At 41.6% G+C, this 20,476-nt stretch overlaps 1 protein-coding gene across 1 annotated transcript in view; it reads right to left on the reverse strand.

Annotated features, from left to right (window-relative positions):
* LOC138114193 (BEN domain-containing protein 5) overlaps positions 1–20,476 on the reverse strand; it is an 888,499-nt gene that overhangs the window by 92,399 nt on the left and 775,624 nt on the right. The window contains exon 10 of the mRNA XM_069023367.1: positions 918–1,070. Coding sequence (XP_068879468.1) covers positions 918–1,070 — 153 coding nt within the window. The remainder of the gene's footprint in view (positions 1–917; positions 1,071–20,476) is intronic.

Consider the following 20,476-nt stretch of genomic DNA (forward strand, 5'->3'; position numbering starts at 1 on the left):
GAATGAACCCAGTGCCAGTAGCACCTAGGTGGAACTCTGGGCTGGAGAGTCAAAAGGGAGATGTGCTGTTTATTTAGCTACTGGCTTCTATTTTCTCCATCATCTTCTCAAAGATTTTCCCTTTGTCAACCCAGGCTTGTGCTAAGAGGAATTCCTAATCTCCCACAGTAGCAGAGAGAAATCCCACGCTTGAGCACAGAATCTCTCAACTCCTATCAACTGCAGGTTTTCATTGCTATGATCTGTGAATGCCCCTTATCTGTAATGTGCTTTTGAAACAACCAGGTGCAGACCAGAAACTCAATCACTGAGGTCTCCTTGGGTAAGAACAGGCTGTTCCTGGAACCCAGCTTCCTCTTTCCCAAGCTCCAAGTTGTAAGTACTGGACAGTTGTAAATCTTCTTGCAAAACAGTTTTCTATGGTAATATCAAAAAATTTCAAAAGCATACATTCCCTTCGCCACAACTTCCAACACAGGTTATCTATCCTTTCTAACCTTTTCTTGCAAGCTAATTAATTTTGTTTCTATTTGCTAGCATATTATTATTTAGAGTGTACAAGTAAAATCTTTGACAAATTAATATAAACAATGGAACAATAAAGTGGATCCAGTTGATCAAAAGACAAAAGATCTGAGAAAAACAGGGTGTTTCAGTAATTCAGAACCAAAGGCTAATATACAGAAGACAAAGGACCTGTTTGTGTTGGTGTGTTCAAGAACATGAATAAGATCACAACTTACCACTGCTGGATAACGTAAGTATAAGAGGGAAGATGGTAGCTAATAATAAAATTTTTAAGCAGCCTTTTATTCATACTGAAATAAAATTCACTCAATCAAATGAAGCCAGAGATTTATCATAAAGGAAAAAAAAGAAAAACTAGGAAAAAATTAATTAAGAAACACATGACTTACATAAGAGAAGTCTTCAGCATTCTGGCAGAGTAGCTTGGGAAAAATAGCCTGTCGCTGAAATCTTTCCTCATCTTCAAAGATGTTCCCATACATGAAGCCATTCATCATGGTGGAGTGGGCATGGATGTCAATATAGAACTCCAGGTTAATCTTCTGTAGAGGGAAAACAACGACAACAAAACATTCAGCATGAGATAAATCATAACTGAGTTATGCAGGTGGAGTCTGCCATAAATCCAATCCTGCCATTCTTGAACCCATCCATGGTGCCAGCATCAGGGAGCCACGCTAAAGATCTCACTGTGATGCAGCCAACCATCCCTGCCTCCCTGTGGGGGCATCTGAAATACAACAAAGGACCATGACAGATGTTTCTTTACCTTTTTTTGAGAATATTGGAACATTTTACACAGGACACTGTGAAAAACAGAGCCACAACGTTACCGTTCACTGTGAACAGTATCACAGGGCTTAATGCCAGTGATAAAAATATGCACCTTCCACTTCTAGAGCACGATTATTTGGGCAAAGTTTTGCCATCTCTGCACAGTTCTGCATTGAATTATGCAGATGTTCCCTTCTGCCAGGTGAAACGGGCTCAAAATTGTGTAAAAAAGACTCCAGTATTTCCTGTGCAGTTTATTTCTGCGTATAAGGAGAAATACTGCAAATGTTTTGTCTTCCTCTGCTTTCTAGCAGTAACTCAACAGAACAACTCTCCCAAGCAAGTGCCTGGAAGGCCTCTCTGCTTGCAGCTCCCTACAGGATTCTGCACCAACTCCTGCTTTAAAAGAAGACAGCAGGACCCCATAGCAGAGAAGTGCCTGCTCTCCCCTCCCCTTCCCATGGCATAAGTGGGAAAGAGGGAATGTTCACCTGGATCACTGCATACAGCACCATCAGCAGCAGTGGGTGGCACTGTCCAGCACTAAAGGGTGATACCAGAGCAGATGCCACTGGATTACCCAGTTACCCCAAATCCTTACAACTTCCAGACCTGAACAAATGATGTGACAAGCCCGCCCCTGTCACCTGGCCAGCATGGGGCCATTGGAGCCATCCTGGTGCCCAGAGCTCAGATGTCCCTGCCTCAACAGAGGGATGGGGAAGAGCTCTGTTGGCAGCATGATGCTGATGATGCTTATCCCTGTAGTGAAATACAACATGAAGCTCTGCAGCCACAAGCCTCTCCTGCACACAAAGCTTGCTCGGGCTGGTGGAGCACACTGAGCTATGGGACAGTCCAGTGGAAGGCAGGCTGGATTATGCAGTTCATGTGGCAGCAGTATCAGCTCTTCTAAAGAATCTCTGATGAAGGGAGAACATCATTTGGCATGTGACACTAATATAATACAGATTTACCTTCCCCTGGCAGAAAACCAATGTATAATACACAGCCACCGTTTAGTTTAATTAAACAGCCTGGAGAGAGTAATAATGTACCTTATTAAGCCTCTGCTATGTTAAAATGTTAGCTAATGCAATATCAATATCTGACCACGCTTCATAGGGAAGGGAACATTTGATTGTGTTTGACTCTAATACAATAAATTGTTTTCTTCTGCCAAAACATTCTGCTGTGCTATGGAGGACCAGCCCTACAATAAAGCACACATCTGCTATTTGGAGATACAGCACTGAGGAGAAAGATTAGCATTGACAGCATGAAACACCACACAGGATTTTCTTCCTCTCCAAGTAAACAGAAATTAAAACCAAGATTAAGTAATACTATTTTCATGAGATAATTTCCCCATCACAAACAGAATTTGATGAGATCAGATGCACACTGGCATATCACCATAAAACAGAACATGTTGTAGAGTCTCAAAACAGTGATTTGATGAAGTGAGCAGATAATCTAGTTAAACTGGGTATTTGTAAAGCATGAATGTCCTTCACACAGAAGTCAGTGACCTAAGTCATACTTATTTTAGAACAACCAGACAGAATTCTTTATAGGAGCATAGTTACTAACATAAAGTAATTGAGAAGCACAGGGAGATATATAACAATAGACTAGAATAATTTGTGACTTAACACAAATAAAATTGCTGGTGTAAACTGCAGGTTTGTGGTGTGTCATAGTGTACTTTATAGTTTTCAAGCTGTTTCCAGAAGAAGGTGGCCACAAACAGAGATGCAGAGGCACAGATTACTAAGATAATTTTCCATAGACTATCCAGCAAGAAATTCACCTGCAGAACATGAGTGACCTGAGCCTCAGCTTCGTATTCAATTATCAAATTATCCAGTCTAACACAGTGTCCCTGGAGTATTTTCTAAGCTCTCCTAGGATCCTCGCTCAAAAAAAATGTTGGTAGAAGTGTCACAGAGAATATTAGAAAGTCTCCTGGTGCGCTGAAATTTCTTTGAAGATTTTTTTTGTTCATCAAAACTATTTTCAAATAATCTGGTTGCAATGGTTACCTGTGAGGGAAGAGTGTCCTTCACAGATGTCACATTCACCTAAAGATTATGCTTCCAGATCTCTTATTTGGCAGCCATGACATTAAACAGGTAGCTCATCACCCAAACAAGTGTTCAAAAACATTTTTCCAGTCATTCATTTCAAGGTATTTAAAAAGTAATTTCTTAAGTTAGTCCTCAATAATTATTTGACTGGGTTTTTTTCTGGTCTTTGTTCCTTATCCTCCCACTGAACATATAAAAATCTCTATTTCACATATTCCTGTGCACTAAATTTAGTCCAAACTTGCAAATGTCCATCCTATTCAGCATGTTTTTTAACACTGCTGGTTAGTTGTGCTACTTCCAGACACGGCTGTGTGTGAACTGAACAGCATTTCAGTGTTTCCCATTTCTCTTCCTCACATTCATTACTTTATCAAAGGGAAACACGTTGAGCATTCTCCATTACAGAACAAAATAATTCAGTGCATTGTTGATATAACACATGAGTTCCTAATGGAAAAAGTCCCTTTGTTCCCAGACACAAAGCTATTTTGGCCTTAAAATGGACAATAACAGCCCAGTCTCTGTGACATTAAAGGGTTGCCACCTCGTGCCTCAAGTAGTAGACAACTTGTTTGCACACAAGCTTCACAAGAATTATGCTATGCTCCTGAACAATAATGGTTGGTATTTCTTCTCCCTCTTTAGAGTCATACATATTCATAGGTGCTTTACATGTAGGAACTGTTTCCCCCACTGCCACACAACAAATTTAAGCAAGGAATAAAGTTTTATATTTCAGTTGAGGTTCTCTGGAAGATTTTGACACAATTACTGATCGCCAGCAATTCAGGCAGGATCACAGAATTAACATGTTATAAAATATATAATGTCACCTACTGATGGCAATTTCAGCAAAGTCAGCAGAGAGGTCATCTTCTGAAATTGTTGCTCTTGGAGATAGGAGAACTTTAGTGGGAGAACAAAGTAAATAAATGTATGTTTGCATTTACATGAGCACATGCAAACACACTTAACCCACTGCTATCTGCTGCCATACCCCAGGGGTATCTGCCAGTATCTACACAGCACAACCCACCCCCATTAGGGCTTCTCTTGCTGCAGCACCTGCAAGTGAGAGTGGCAATAAATTCAGAGGTGATTCAAAGCCTCATAGTCACAATTGCTTCAGACTTTATGCAGAAAATAATTAATAACTAGGCTCAAATATCTCTGGGTGCCACAGCTGCCTTCTGAGAGACTTACCAGTTACATCCTACAATATGATATTAAACTCATCATCTTCTGCTTTAGAGGTGGAATGCAAAACGATTCAGATGCCTTATAAAAGTCATCATGCAATTTAATTCTCCCAAGTGTCTTTTCTTTGTGCTTACAATCAATGGCAGAGTTTTCCTCTCTCACAGCGTTTCTTAAGTAAAGCTGTAATTACCTGGATGACCCAGGTTACAGAGTTCCAGAAAACAAAGGCAGACTTGGTCATTCTCTTCTCTGTGTCTCAAAACAGAAATCACTTACTAGACTGACAGAGTCAATGATTGAACCCCACTTCTTTGGAAAACAACATTCTCTCCCTTGAAAAGAGTGGTTTTTATCTCTTCTTGCCACTTACCATATAAACCCAGCATAAATAAACAGGCAAACGATTTTCTGCTCTAAAGTTCATTTGAATCCCTATCTTTGTGATACTCACTTTCCACTGCTCGACTGAGTCAGTCTGAAGTTTCTGTCAGCTTGAGAAATGTACATATAATTTAGGGGGCGGAGAAAATGAAAGAAATCATGAATTAAGAAAAAGGAACTCCCATTGTCAAGAGAGGAAGTAGTTAAAGTAGTACAGAAAGTGGTTCATGATGCCACGTAAAGTTTGGAGAAAATATATTCTCACTTGCCTGCATTTTCATTTCCTTCACTGAATGCCTTTGGAAGGTCAGTAATTAAAGAGTAAAAGGAAAGAATTACATTAATAGCTAGTGCTGGTATGAACCAAACTTAGATTTTGAACAGTGCAATTATGATTCTTAAGAAAACAGAGGTTTAATAAATAAATAAATAGAAGTCAATAAATGCCGTAATAAAAGCATAAATGTGCATTGAGCCCAGAACATGAGCCACTAGAGAGACAAGTGATGCAGGAAGAAGCCAGCTCTGTCCACCAGCTGTCACTTCAATATGGATTTTATTAATTCTTGGGCATAGCAATCCAAAAGCCTTCCCCACTCCAATGTTTCATATAGGGGATGGGATAAACTCCTTGCAATGTTTTATACCAGCTGCTAAAACCAGGGCTTGTCATTTGTTGCAAGGAAGGGAACAGCCTCCAGGCACACTTTGTGCTCTTGCTGCTAAACCACTGCTTGCAGCAAATGGACATGCAACAGCTCTCTCAGCAGAAGGAGTTTGCTCCTTTTCATTTGGAAGACATTCAGAAATTCCCAGAAGAACGGCTCTTTGATGCTTCCTCAGGTATCTCTCAGAAGAAAAATTCCTCAAAAGGATCTCCCAAAAGAGAATTCTGCACAGGTCTCCAAGACATCCCTTTTGACAGACACACATCATTACCTCAGGATGAGTTATTTTGGCCACGCTTACAGTGGTGGCACCAGAAAACACAGGAGCACAATGTGCTCCTATGGAAAATAAAGGAAAACCTACCATTCAGCATCACATGGCCAGCAGTCTGCATTCAGCTACAAAGCACCACTCCTTCCCCTTTCAGCCCGATTGAGTTCTGCCCAGTGCCTTGCATCGCTCTTTGGGCATGTGGGGCACTGTTCTCCTCTGACTGTCCAAGGGAACATGAGGTGGAATTCAAACTGGATATAGCACATATTTTCAAACTTCCCTTGAAATGCCTGGATTTGGATGCCTGGTAAGATGAATTTTACCCAAACTACTTTTCTTACCTCTAACTTCCCGTATTTCCCCTGCCACCCCAAAAAAGCATTAAATATTTCCACATTTTCCTCTGCCATCCTTTATGACCTCTGACAAGTTATTCCTACAGAATTATCCCGGGTTTTTCAGACAATGCAAGCCACACCTTATTTAGAGGCACTATTTCAGATTTATACCACTCCCCTTTTGTAACCATAGGGACAACATCTTTCTCCTTCCATTCATCATCTCACATACCACCTGCTCATTCACCTTTGTAAACACCATGGCAACAACAGCAATTATTTACACAAGAAATTAATAGTAGGAAAAGGCATTACTATTTTTAAAAACCTCATCTTGCTTCCAGAGAAAGGAACATGCCAGTTTAGAACCACTCTTGCTCTCACTGATATGAAGCACAAAAGCCAATTTTGCTTTTTCTGTGGACACCTTTACAGTCTGACAATGTCTTTTAAGTGTCCCTGTAGCAGCAAATTGCAAACACTGATGTGGCACTAACTCTGCATGACCTTCCAGCAATTCTTCCTAACACTCCAAGCATTTTTCTCAGAACATTTCAATGATATTGCATGAGCTGTTGTCTCTCAGAATGAACCACTCCAACACAATTGCTATTCCAAAGCAACTATTTACCAACCCTGTTTCATGGCAAGTTCTCAGTCTAAATAATGATACCTCTTGCTGGTAGGAATAACCTGGCATGACTCCCTAGTGCCTCAAAGTGGATGGAGAAGAGACCTCTGTCGGTCTATGGTTCAGGAAAAGGATGGAATGCCCATCAGTACTACTTTCCTGCCTGTCTTAAAAGGTAAGGAATGCTTTTATCCACAGAAGAACAGGAGCTTGAATCCTACTCTGGTGTGCCCATCAGTCACCCCGCAAGGAGCTAAACTCAGTCCTGGCCTCAGAGTGGGAGGTCAGAAACATGCATATTCTGATCCTGTCTCGTTATCTGCTTGCTTCTCTCACCTGCCAGTGCAGATAACAACACCTCCTGAGGACTGACGTTTGTAAAGCCCTTTGAAGATATAAAGCATCACAGTGTGTACAAGTTAAGTGTTAATTCATCTGGGCTGATTCACTCTTTGACCCCTCTGCAGAGATGTCCAGTTAGTGTCAGCTCTGGCAGTTTGTGCAATTCAGGCACCTGTCCACCAGGCCCTGGACCAAAGCCAGCAATTCACACAGGACACAGAAGAGCCGTCAGATGGCAGCAACATTTGGTCACGACAGGCCTGAATTGGATTTGAAAGGGTGACCTAGAGGTGAAAGGCTCTATCAAGAAGCCACTTCTGTTCAAATGCATATTAAATTAGAGAGGTGCCAAAGGGACAATGTTAAGACCCAGATCAAGTTTAGACAAGACTTTTGACTCAGCTGCATGGACAATTCTTGTATAATTTTTACCCTAAATGATTATGAACCAGAAAATACACTCTTATGGATTTAGGGTCTGACCTCAAGCCAAAACCAGAAGTGTGAGTCTGAAGGAGGACAGTCCTTTTCTGTCTCCTCCTTCTCTGTACCTCATATAGAAGCAAACATGCACATACACTCAGCACCATTGGTTTTTGACCTTCCCGAGTTCTGAAATCATTCCTTGCCTGAATTATTAGAATAAAGGAGTGGGACTGAGCAGGGTCTTGGGGCATTACCTCACCCCAAGCTTTGCTGGTCTCACTTGGCTCTGCCCATCTCAAACATCACTTGTGTGTCCCCACTAGGTGATCCACAGAACGAGCTTTAGAAATCCTACCTTGCTCACTTCTCTGCTACTGAACAGCACTGGCTCTACAGAAAGAGGGCTCTTCAGAAAATACAGAGGAGATTTGTGGCAAAAGAATCAACAGCTTTTTAGAAGAGGGAAGAAATCCTACTATAAAAGAGAATGAATGAATAAAAGAAAGCAAGAGGGAAAGGGAGAGTAAAGGAAAGCCAGAGAGAAGCTGAGGCAGTAACTGTTACTTATTCTCTTATAATTAAAGCAAGAAAATTAGGTTATGAAACAGAAATATCTAAATGACCATGTTTTCACTGGGTAATTAGATTTAGCTCTGCTCTGGTTCTGAAGGTTCTCTCAGCTGAAATGCTCCCAGTAACTGTACTGAAGGTTTTAGCACGCCTTGGTGCTGTTCCTTAAACAGTCACTTGCTTGCTGTGTGACAATACACAAGTCATTTAATGTCTTCAGGCATCATTAATTTCTGCTTATATGCCTGCAACTATATTAAGGTCAAGAATTCCTGTTCAACTATTCACTTCATAGCAGTATTAATAGCTTTGTGCTTTACCACTAACTTTTAATTATACCTCTGCAGAACCCTCAGACCAAGGAACACAGACTTTACAAGTACATAAATAAGGCCCAAAGACATTGCCTGCCTCTCCTCTAATTACAAAGGCAAAGAGTGGTGGACTAAAAACAATGGCTAGGAGTTATGGCTCCCTGTCCCCTAATTTCCTAGGAACTCTTGCAGTTGGACAAATTGTGTGTAGGTAAATCAAACTATTTAACTACCAGTTTCTGTAGTCTCTCAAATAATATCTATCATTATTCACTATTTCTTACTAAATAAGTAGCAGCTGGCAGAATATAAAGTCAGCAGGCAGAAGACCAAAGGCAAACAAAATGAAGTGTTTGTTAAATTAGCTTATACTGCTGAACTCACTGCCACCAGATTTTGGCCAAAACACAGGTGAGCAGAAAGATCAATTAGATAAATTCAAAGAAAAATTACGTTATTACACTCAAAGCAGTGAACACAACTTCTTGAGCAGAAAATCCCCAAATTACACATTATCAGAAGTCTTGCTCTCTTCTTAGTCTATCCCTTAGCATATGCAATAAGATTCTGAGCCAAATAGACCTTGGTTTTGATGCAGCATCACTGTTCTAATTTTCCAATTACACCTTAATTTATGCTGCAGAATGAGATTTCTGAAGTTTCTAGAAAGGTACGGTGTTGATTGGTGGTGAGTATGTGTATTTCGACAGTTGAAACTCTCTTCTCTAAAAAGAGATGAGACAAATTACTCTAAGGTAGGTCCTACTCTTTATAAAGCTTTCAGCTCAACAAGCCCTAAACAAGGAGAACCACAAGCAGGACATCAAAGGTAAAGGTGCTGTGTTCCCCCACACAGTGATGTCATCAATGCACTGGAGATGTTGTGGAGCCTCACCCTTTTCCAGTGCAGTCTGGATCAGTCCATGGCACCCATTTTACAGATGGAAAATATTTTAAACAGGCCCCTGAGTGTCTTTTCCCACTTACTCAGAACATACCAGAATATTGGATCAGTTGGACCTATTAGAAGACCTGTAAGGGCTGCTTTTATTTTACATAGATCTGTGTGGAGTAAGAAATGAAAACCCACACCCGGATGGAAACTGCAAACCTTCTCAGTCAGGTGGAAGGAAACAACACTAAACGAGTCATTCAAAGGTTTGGTGGCCATCCACTTGCCTGAGAAGACAGGAAGGCTGTGGATGGACATTGTGCACATGCTCTACCAGGGACTGACAGCTGAAAACCAAACCAGCTCTTTCTGCTGACCCTCCTGGCACAGCCTTGCCACAGGCAGAAGCTGTCCATGGTCATTATTCTGTTCCTTTGCAAGGTGAGCCTTTCTTTTCCTTCCTTGTACTCTGGGCGAGCAGCAAGAACATCCGAGGAAGAGATAAAAGTGAAAGCTGATAAACAGGAACACAAGGACACCAAGAGAGGTTAGGGACTATACAGCAGACATAAATGCTGAGGGGAGGGAAAGCATGCAAATACAAACCAGAACTGACCCTGGCATTGTCTTGTTGACCCATGATTCATCCACAGTTGGGAAGAACAGGTTTTCTTGGGTTTGTCCTCCTCAGAGACAGCTCAGCACAACATTTTGTACCAAACTGTGGGATGTTTTCTCTGAGCTTTACATCTAGCAGTATTTATTGTCTGCACAGTGCTATAAAAGCTAAAATTTAATGGACATTTTGGAAGGGTCCGCCATTACAGCTGAAAGCACAACATATCATGCCTTTTGCAGGGCATTTTATCAGCATCAGTTGTATCTGAAACTTTTTTTCTCCAACACTCCCCTACTCATACTTGGCCAATAGGTGTCCTGGGCTGCACCAAAAGCAGCGTGGCCAGCAGTCAAGGAAGGTGATTCTTCCCCACTACCCTGCTCTTGAGACTCCACCTGGAGTGCTCTGTCCAGTTCTGGGCCCCCCAACATAAAAATGACACAGAACTGCCAGAGCAAGTCCAGAGGAGATCATGAAGATGCTCAGAGAGATGGAGAACCTCTCCTATGAAGAGAGGCTGAGAGAGCTGGGGTTGCTCAGCCTGAAGAAGGGAAGGCTCCAGGGAGGCCTTATAGCACCTTCCAGTACCTCACTAGGGTGACACAAAAGCTGGAGAGGGACTTTTCACAAGTACATGTAGTGCAAGGACAAGGGGGAATGGCTCAAACTTAAAGAGGGCAGGTTTTGATTAGGTATTAGGAAAAAATTCTTTGCTGTGAGGGTGATAAGGCCCTGGCACAGGTTGCCCTGGGAGTGTTCAAGGCCAGGTTGGATGGGGCCCTGAGCAGCCTGGTCCAATGGCAGGTGTCCCTGCCTATGGCAGGGTATTGGAATGAGATGATTTTTAAGGTCTCTTTCAAGCCAAACTATTCTGTGGTTCTGTGGTATTGGTGCAGGCAATACCACCTTGTGCTCTTCCTGTCAGACCAAACAGCAGGACAGGTACCTGTGCATCTGTGTAGAGTAACAACATCTCAAAGACAATGTCTCCCCTGCAAGCACATCCTGGGGACCACGATTTTTAACTATTTCCAACAGAAAGGATATTCAGTTCTCGCAGAACATCAGGGACACAAGATTCAGCACTGTGCTGTAGGAAATAAGTGACAAACTCAAGAGGACCCACCAGGGCATTACTAAACAAAGGTATGGTAGACTCAGAAGGTATTTCCCACCCTAGACAGCAGCAGCTGACCCACATGACCAATGGCTGTCTTAGAGATTTAGGCAGTTTCTGCATGCTTTTTCCTCTATGTGTGTATATACACACCTTTGTACAGATGTCTGTGTGTAAAAATTCACCTTTAAGTACAAGTATTTTAAACTTGTTTTCCTCCTTCTCCTCTGTATCTGTTACAGCTGTCTGTAATGGACAACAAAGGAATTTGCTCTGAACTGTGAATATATCAGATCAACATTTCATCTTTGCTCTCTAAATGTTGCGTCATCACTGATGGTTTTCAGGTTGAGCATTGTGAACAATATTGTGATTTAACCCTCCCAGGCAGATGAGCCCCACAGAGCCATTCACTCTCTCTGCAGTGGACTGGGGAAGAGAATCAGGAAGACAAAAGGCATAAAACAAGGCTTGCCCTCTTATTCCAACCACAGGCCATGCAGCAAGGGAGAACCCAACTCCACACAACAGCAGCACAGTCAAAGTCTTGCACAAAACTTTGGCAGACAACTCATGGGCAAAGCAAATTTTGGTGAACTTGCTGTGTTTTTCCATAGTTTCCCTGACAGTTTCCTCCCCTCCACACTCCCACACACCACATTGTGAGCCGGAGAAAGTCCAGAGCTGTACTTTAACTTTGGATTTCTCTGAAGGAAGGGGGTTGCTGCTATCTCTGATGGTTGGAACCTGATCCTGTCATCATTAACTTTCTCAGAGACTCTTCATTTGCTGAATATTGGTCTGTAATAAGAAGCAGGAAGGATAGGCATTTTTATAGCAACTACCTGCCAACAGATTTCAATTCTTTATACCTTCAAAATCCCACATCTGTCCATGTCTCCAGGCACTAGTGGAAGAAGCTCTGCATTAGTTATTTTTATTATCAACATAAAAATCTTTCCATTTATTTATTTATTAAGGGAAAAAAACCCCAGCTATCTACAAAACTCAGTTTGTTTTGTCCTTAGGCAGACATTTAAAGCTGTCTGCCAACGTCTTTTCTTAATAAAAAAAATAAGCTAAAGTCTTTATTACGCACTGTGTAACAAGATAGGAGCAGCTACATTCACCCAGCTCAGACCTGCACCATTCATCTGTCAGAAAAGGTTGCTGTGACTGGAAGAAGAAACATCTGCTAAGGAAGGTGATCCTTTACCTGAACCTGGCCACTGATGGTGCACCAGCCAGACCCTCCAAAAAACCCACTTTGAGGCCGAGTCTTTGCTTTTGCCTCTTAGACTGTGGCATGATGAAGGCTGAAAAATATAAACGGAACTACTTCTGTACCTTGCACAAATGCCCCTTGGACCCTCATGGTAGGTGATAACATCTTCTGTCCAAAATGTTGTGGCCTATATCTTAAGGAGTGTAGTCCCTGAAAAGCAGGAAGGATTTGGAGCCCTGGCTGGGATGTGTGGCAGAGCTGCTGCCTGCACTCTTTCTAGGCTGGTGACTGGCATGTTAAACCCAAACAACACAGCTTAGACTGACACAAGATGAAGCACATTAGGCAGATGGCATGTTTTCTCTGCACAAGCCAGTGCCAGAGTATTTCTTCCTAATGATCTTCTGTTCTAGTTCTCACAGCAAAATTAGTTTTGAAGCAAAAAGAAACAACAAAAAAAAAAGTATGTAACATGATGAGAGCAAAAATTACTATGTGGGAAAAATATCAACAAGAGCACGGTTTAGTTCTATCACTTCCATGGCTTTTATTTATATATATATATATTGTTTATAAAAACAAACACCCTACTTTGTCAGACTTGAAAAGTCAAAATTTACATTTAAATAGAGGCATTTAGCTGGTTTTTTTCTCTCTCTCTCATCTCTTGAATGCAGAGTAGAAAAGATTAAAAACTCTCAATTTTCCTAAATGGAAGGATAACAGGTGAACTTTGCATTTTGAGAGCTATTCATTTAGTGAAAAATGTTCAACTCGGCAAAGACCAAAGCCCAGCTGATCAAGGGGAAAAGAGCACTGGCTACTAGGCCTGACATGGATTTGCTCAACAGCTGAGACCAGGAGAAGCTGTGATCCCATTGTGTCCTGTTCTCAAGGAGGAAATTATGCCAAATACAGCTCCCTGAGGGCAACACCTCCATTTCCAGATGTACAGTGGATCACTATCCAACTGAAAATCACTGCAATTTTAGAGATTTCAGTGCTACAATAGCCCTGGTTTCATTGCTGGAACTACTGCAGATGTTTAAAATGTGAGGTGGTCTGCTTGTAAGAGAAAATGCTAAGACTTTAAACAAGTCCATAATTGCACAGCATTAAAGCCATTGTAAAATATCAAAGTGGAGGCAAATACTGTGATGACCCTTAGAGCTTGCTACCAATTACCTTCCTTTGATTTTTTTTTTCTTTTCTTTTTTCTTGTTTACTTCCTGGCCAGGAAAATAAGTACTGATTTTAAGCATGGAGTCTATCAAACAAGTACAAGTGCAAGCAATGTGCTCAGATAATGCCATCTTAGTCCATGGAAAGGTATAGTAGCAGCTCATTCAATTCTGGGATGAATTTCTCCTCTCTGGCTTTTGCTAACATAGACCTGATCCAAAGTGTTAAAAGAACACACAGGCAAAAAGCTAACCTCATGTTTTTTAAAACAAGTGTTAACCACAGATCCAACCAGCCCCTTCTAGGGTCTGATTTTGACTGCTTTTAACAGTTTCTCATGTCTTATATTGAGTGAAATGCATACACAAAACCCCACCAACAAGTGAAGAAAAATCCCAACAACCTCCCCCTCTGCCAAAAAAAAACCCAAGCAAACAAACAAAACCAACCCACAAAAAAACCAAAACCAATTTTAAAAGCAGAGGAAATAGTAACAACTGTTTGGAAAAAGCACAGACTGAAAATCTAAATGCCTGGGAGGCAAAAGCGCTATCGCTCCGTACCCAGAACTAGGAAATTACTGACTCACTCTTTTTAAAGTTGCAAACAGTGTTTCTAGACTCCCAGGACCAGAAGCTATCCCAGTCACATTCCTACTGGGACATGTATTCTGATGTTCATCCATCATCTCATTGGTCCCTCTGCCTTTGGAGAGTTTTGCTTTCTTTTACCCTCACAAACTGTGCAAGAATCCATTGTTCCAGCAACAAATGCTGTCAGATTTTCTAGCAGTTCCCTACTTTAAGGCATTAAATACATAAAAATACAAGAGAAGGGAAAGTGTTAGAGCAATTGATTCTGAATTTAAGCCTTATCCTGAGATTAAATGGATTTTAACTGAGCCAGCAGGACAGACATCACAACACATTAAGAACCTGTGTCTCAGTTTGTTCCTCAAACAATCAGGAGCATCTGGGAGTATCTGGTTGTATCTGGAGCACTGACTTGACTGGTATCCATGTGGTACTAATCAAAATAGTCTGAGGAGTCTGCACAAGAAATAGAGGAGCAATGCTTCCTTTCCCAAACTCACCTCTCTACTGCTGTGTCCATCCCCGTGGGCCAGCGTCCTTCACCCCAAATATCAAGCAGACCTTTAAGTTAGTGCTGAGATCACTATGCCATTACCACGGCTGCTGTAATGAATGTGGGGAGACAGATGCTGTCCATGGACACAGACTTATCACTGGAAAAAAGAAGGAGGCTTTTTACTTCAGGTAACCCTTAGGATAAGATTTTAGCCTCCAAGTGATACCAGCTTGATTCATTCCTGAGTTCTCCTGAAAATATTACAGCATGCAATGAAACATTCTCTTTCTTTGCCATTTCCTACCATGACCTGTTCTAACAATACTATACAAGAGTTGGTTTATTTACACATTTCTTGTGGCATCCATGCCCACAACATCCAAATCTGACATCTGTTAATTCCACACAAGTGAGCTCAGCTGGACAAGAGGATATAAAGTAATATGAAATGTCAGCTTTCATGTTCTCTGGCTTAAGCCAGCCATGTAATCAGGCACCCTTTATGATGGGCATATCATAGGTAAGCAGTGATGACAGAGTTTATCAGATACCAAAGGCCACTAATACATACTCCTGACTCTGCCTCTGTAGGAGTTTTTCAATCACTGGTCCCAAACTTCAGCCCATAGTTATCACAGCTGGTGGAAACATTAAACCTTCTGGGTTACCATCAAGCCCCAGCAAGAATTACCATGCCCTTGAATTAACCTTGAATCCTAACCAAGGGCAGAGCTGTGCAATAGATTGAAACAGGCAGTGCTAACTGGCTGCAGATGTGTGAGCTTTGGGACAGTAAAGCTAAAGTGGGCCAGTAAAGCTGAAATACTGACCCCCTTCCTCCTGCTCATCCTGCTGAGGACTGGACGGGGCTCAGCTGCTGCTTTGCTCCTCCAAGGTACGGCAACTCCAAGATCCCAAAGGGCCAGGGACCAACTAAAGAAGAATTACATCTCATGCTGAATACATAACTTCCCTGAATTGGCTTCTCTGCTGTGAAGAAGCATCTTCTGAGGTGGCTGGGTGGTCAATGAGTCTACGTGACACTTCTCTGATTTACCTGAAGCATTTTTATTTAAACAAGGTATTTCCAAATTTTTTGTGTTTGTTGCAATGAAAAATATTCTTGTATTCTTTTCAATAACCAATTCATGTTGACAAGGCCTTTTAGAAATATTATTCAAAGAAGAACAAACTCAACACACAACTGCAGTCAGGTCCCTCATGGAAAGTGGTCCACCCTGAAAATACACAGTCCTTAGCACTGTCCCAGCTTTTTAGCAGAGTACTCCATGTCTTTACATCCACAAAATTCCCTGTACAGGAGAGATCTTCTTCACATAACTCTTCCCCCACCTATCCCAAAATAGCCCTGCAAGCCAACAACCTACAGCTTTATGTGCAGTAATTTGACATTACAATCCTAATCTGCAGCTGGGAAGCAGAGACATAAAGGACAGTAACAGTGAAGAGAAGCAAAGCACCATCCAAACCCAATTCCTCTTCTGTGCCAACAAGATGAATTTGTACTCAAACCACCATAGCTAAAACTGTGCTGGGCTGCTCACCTACCTGGAAAAACCAATACATATCATCATACCATGTTCTGGGTGTTGGCTTTTTCTTTCTTTTCTTATTTTTTTTTCTTTTTTTTTTTCTTTTCTGGTTGATAGGTTTTGTTCTTTGTGGTGAGGGTGTTTTTTGATTTCTTTTTGAGGGCTCTCCAGGTGCCAGTAAATGACACTGGGATATGTATAAAGCTGTGTCATTTTACTCTCCAATACCAGGAAATTAATATGCACACGTTTTTCAGTTTTGTATCTTATGAATACAAAGACTGAATCAAAGCATTAAAGGGAAAGAAAGTGGGCTCTTTTTCTTGCCTAAGTTTTCTGGGACTAAGTAATATTGTTGGTGTTTCTCTTTCTCTCCTGCTTCTATTTTGTCTTAAGGCTCTGCATCTTGGAAGACTGTGAAGCTGCTGTGTGATTTTTATCTCCATGATTAAAGTTTTACACTTTATTGAGCTCTTTGCATCAGCACCAAAATCTGCAATGCAGGATTTTACATAACACTTCATTTTCTCCTCGCACCATTACTGTTATTAACCTGGTGGCAATAAACAGAAAATACAACTCGGCTCATGATGTACTCCTGAGTTTTTGTGTGTGTGTGTGTGTGCGCGCATAACGGGAAAGGAAAAAGAACAAAAAGAATGGAAATTAAAGGGCCTTCACCCTGTGAAAGACTAGGAATGGCTGCATAAACTTGTCTTTGCCTTAAAGAACAATTTCAGCCTTTCAGAGTTAAAAGGAGAAGTACTGTGCTGGAGCTTCTGCATGTAAGGACCTCCTCTAACATAAAAGATCTAAACAGAAAGAACATCCAAACTACTTCAGAATTCTCCAACTCATTATTATTCATCATTAGACTTCTCAGATGGAAGATTTGATTGATATCCTACTTTGGGATGTTTCACATTTCTTTGTTAAAATGATAAAATGAGATCTGCCAAGAGAATACCAATAAGGGTTTGGAAACCAGCTGAGGAGCTCGATGTGGCAGCACAGATGACCTTCCCACTCCATCAGTGGGTGGAACCTGCATGTTTCACAGATGCAAGAACTCTGAGTTCCCAGGAAAATAGCGTGTTAAATATCCAAAGGTGTAAGAAACTGGGTTACTGACAGAGATTCTCTTTTTGCTGAGGCAGGAGAGACCTGCAGGTTCTGGAGCAGAGACCTCTAGGTGTGCAAACAAGACTCCAAGAGCCATGAAGAAAGAGATGGGTTGTCCTTGAACAGATGGTCACCAAAACTTGATTGACACCGAATGGGGGAGAGAGAAAGAAAGCCAGTGTGTGGAACTTGGCATCTCCCAGAGAGAGCCTTCAGAAGCTAAGTCAGTTTGGGTATGACCAGATAGAAATGCTTCAGGAGCTTAGGCATCATCTTAAAAACAAAATAATTAAGAGGGCAGGCTTTCTAGACTTGTTCTGCTTCTCTTCCCTTTAGATAATAGAAGCCCTCCTTTTGCAGTCCTGAAATGCTGGAGGTGGGGACGTGGGGGATATCCTAAAAACCTGCATCAAGCTGTCTTCACTCAGGTGCTGCAGGTCTCCGTGAACTGCACCTCCTCCAGGAGAGGTCAGGAAAGTCAGTGCAGATTGGGGTCAATGGCATGGCTGTAGCTTACCCTGAAATGGTCTGGTTATTTTTGAAGCATTGTTTTGTATTTTAACCCAAGAGAAATATTTTAGACAGCTTGCCAAGCTTCTGCCCCCTACTTATGTGGGTTCCTGCTCTTTACACTTGCTATTTATTTTGCACTTGCTCTTTACTCAGTTTACTACAGTTTGAAATATAGCAGAACATTTTTCAGTTCGTGAGTGTGTTGTTTGCTGTCAAGGAGACGAAATGTTACTACTTTCCTCTGGAGAAGCTTAGGACATGATGGATGAAATGTCACAAATAATTAGACTTTTCTTATGAATTACATTTTTTTAAACTTCTGTTTTCATGTCAACAGGTATGTTACGGATAGGCTGTATGGAAGGACCTGGGGAAATTTTAGTTCTCTGGGAACAGCAGTAATGTAATATCTGATAAGCCAGGGAATAGCTCCAGCTGAGACAAACTTTAAAAACTTCTACTATGAAAATTTGGGGCTATGAAAAATCTGAGTCCAGTGGCAGAATCAAAAAGGTCCAATCCAGTTCCTGAATAGCATGGTCATGGTTAGGAATTTAAAGATTTCTTGACATAGTCTGACCTAAAGTCCATCCACTGCAGTGTCTTGTTTCTGACGGTGATGTTTGTGGCACTGTTAAGCCCTACACAATATGGCACCCAATGATAATCTCAATAACTATCAGGCTTGGAGGAAATAAAAACTGCAGTTCACTTTCACACTTTGAGCAGAGATGTACTGCAGATAGGCAGATACTCAGCATAAAATTATCTGGGAGACAGACGTGAACAAACCCTCCAACTCTGAACTCTTCCCTCGAAAACCAATCTACACGTCATGAGCTGGGCACACATCAGTGAACACCCCCAAATACCTGAGCATGCTGAGGAAAACTGCACAAAACAATCACAGGTATTCACACACCACTTCTTCATTAGGGTTTATATGAGTTTCTAAATCTCTCATCATTTTAATCTCTCGGTTTATAAACTGCCAGTTGTTAGAGCAGTAAACACTGGATCAAACATAGCACTGCAGCTGAATTACTGCTTTGAAATTTTGTATCCCATGCAATGACTTTAAATTGCTTGCTTTGCTAGAAAGGCGGAAAGAATGCGAAGCCGTGACACTCTAAATCACACTAATCAATGATGTAAATCTTAACTGTACGAATGTATCAATAATGAGGAATGCTGCAAGGGAAAAAAATCAGGGGAACTGCACACCTTTAAGATCTCCCTTCCATAACCAACTTACTGTTGTATGTTGTAGAATCACCAAGAAAATACGAAAACTAATAATGATGTAGCAAAATTTACCTAACCCCCTTGACACGGAAATGAATTCTTATTTTATCTGTGGGGAAAAAAAAGTCTCCCACACGTATTTGCTAAGCAATCTCAACTGATTAGAAATGATTCAATTAAAATGGAAACACTGCAGTGAATGACATAAAAGGACCACTGACATTTTCTCAGGAGATTTAAAATGTTATTTTTAATGCTAAACTGTACACATGCAAATGTTTGAAGGGGAAGGGGGAGCGTGAAGTTCCAGTGTTCATAAACAGAACACAGTTTGTTTGGGGTTTCACACTATTTCAGATAAATATTATAGATATTGGTATTATCAAAACAGGGCCTGGGAAAATAGTTTTCAAATACCAGGAAAGGGGGGGGGGGGGGGGTGGGAGGAACATACCTCTCAACCCCTTTTTTTCTTCTTCCTCAGAAAATAAAGCTGTGATCATTGGCTCATCTCTAAGGATCATAAAACAACAAAAGAAAATTGCTTCCCCATGGCTAACATGATGAGAGGGAAAAGAAGGAGCCTGAGTAGCTTCTTGACTGTGTTGCTTCCTCCCAGAAACAGCTAATGAGATTCCCTGCCAAGGTGGAACCTGCCACACATCCTCTACATCAAAGGGGATCTGGAGGATATTCTATTGCCTTTGACTACCATGCTGCCTAGTATGCTAGATGGCCACATCTGAAAGTCCCCATGACCCCCAAAAGTCACCTATTGCTCTACGAGGAGCTTGGGAGATGATAAAACCCATAACAGAGCACTTGCTTTGCTGCTTCACAACCGTTTGTATTCCAACAGCTGTGTGCAGATTTATCAGACAGAAATGTGGTTGCATCTCTGTCTTCCTTAGTCAGGCCCAGCATAACTTACGTGGTGTAATCACTGTCCATCCTTCCTCTTCCTTCACACTGCAGCTAGAGAAAGCTCAGGAACACTGTCAGATTTTCTGCAGTGAAGTCATAGAGATGCTCCCACGATGGTTTCCCAGTCTATCAATCTACTGTTCCACGTGCTACAGCCACCACCACCGTGTTCCCAGCGGGACAAGGCTCAATCAGCACCACAGATACAGGTGGCCACTGTTCAGTGTGCCTGTGCTCCCTGGGGCACTTTCTAGCTGCTCTTAAAACACTTCAGTTGACTCAGTGGGCAGGGTCACACTGCAGCCTGGCAACCAAAGCCCAGGGGGAAAACAACCTGCCCAAGGTCATGCAGGATGTGAGGAAAAGTCAACCAATGCTTTTGATTTTTGTCCATTATGCTGCTGCTCTTGTTTTGGAGGGGTAGGGAGAGGCTCCAGGTGCTGAACTGAAACCTTT

This window comes from Aphelocoma coerulescens, chromosome 8, assembly GCF_041296385.1.
Source record: "Aphelocoma coerulescens isolate FSJ_1873_10779 chromosome 8, UR_Acoe_1.0, whole genome shotgun sequence".
Taxonomy (NCBI): Eukaryota; Metazoa; Chordata; class Aves; order Passeriformes; family Corvidae; genus Aphelocoma; species Aphelocoma coerulescens.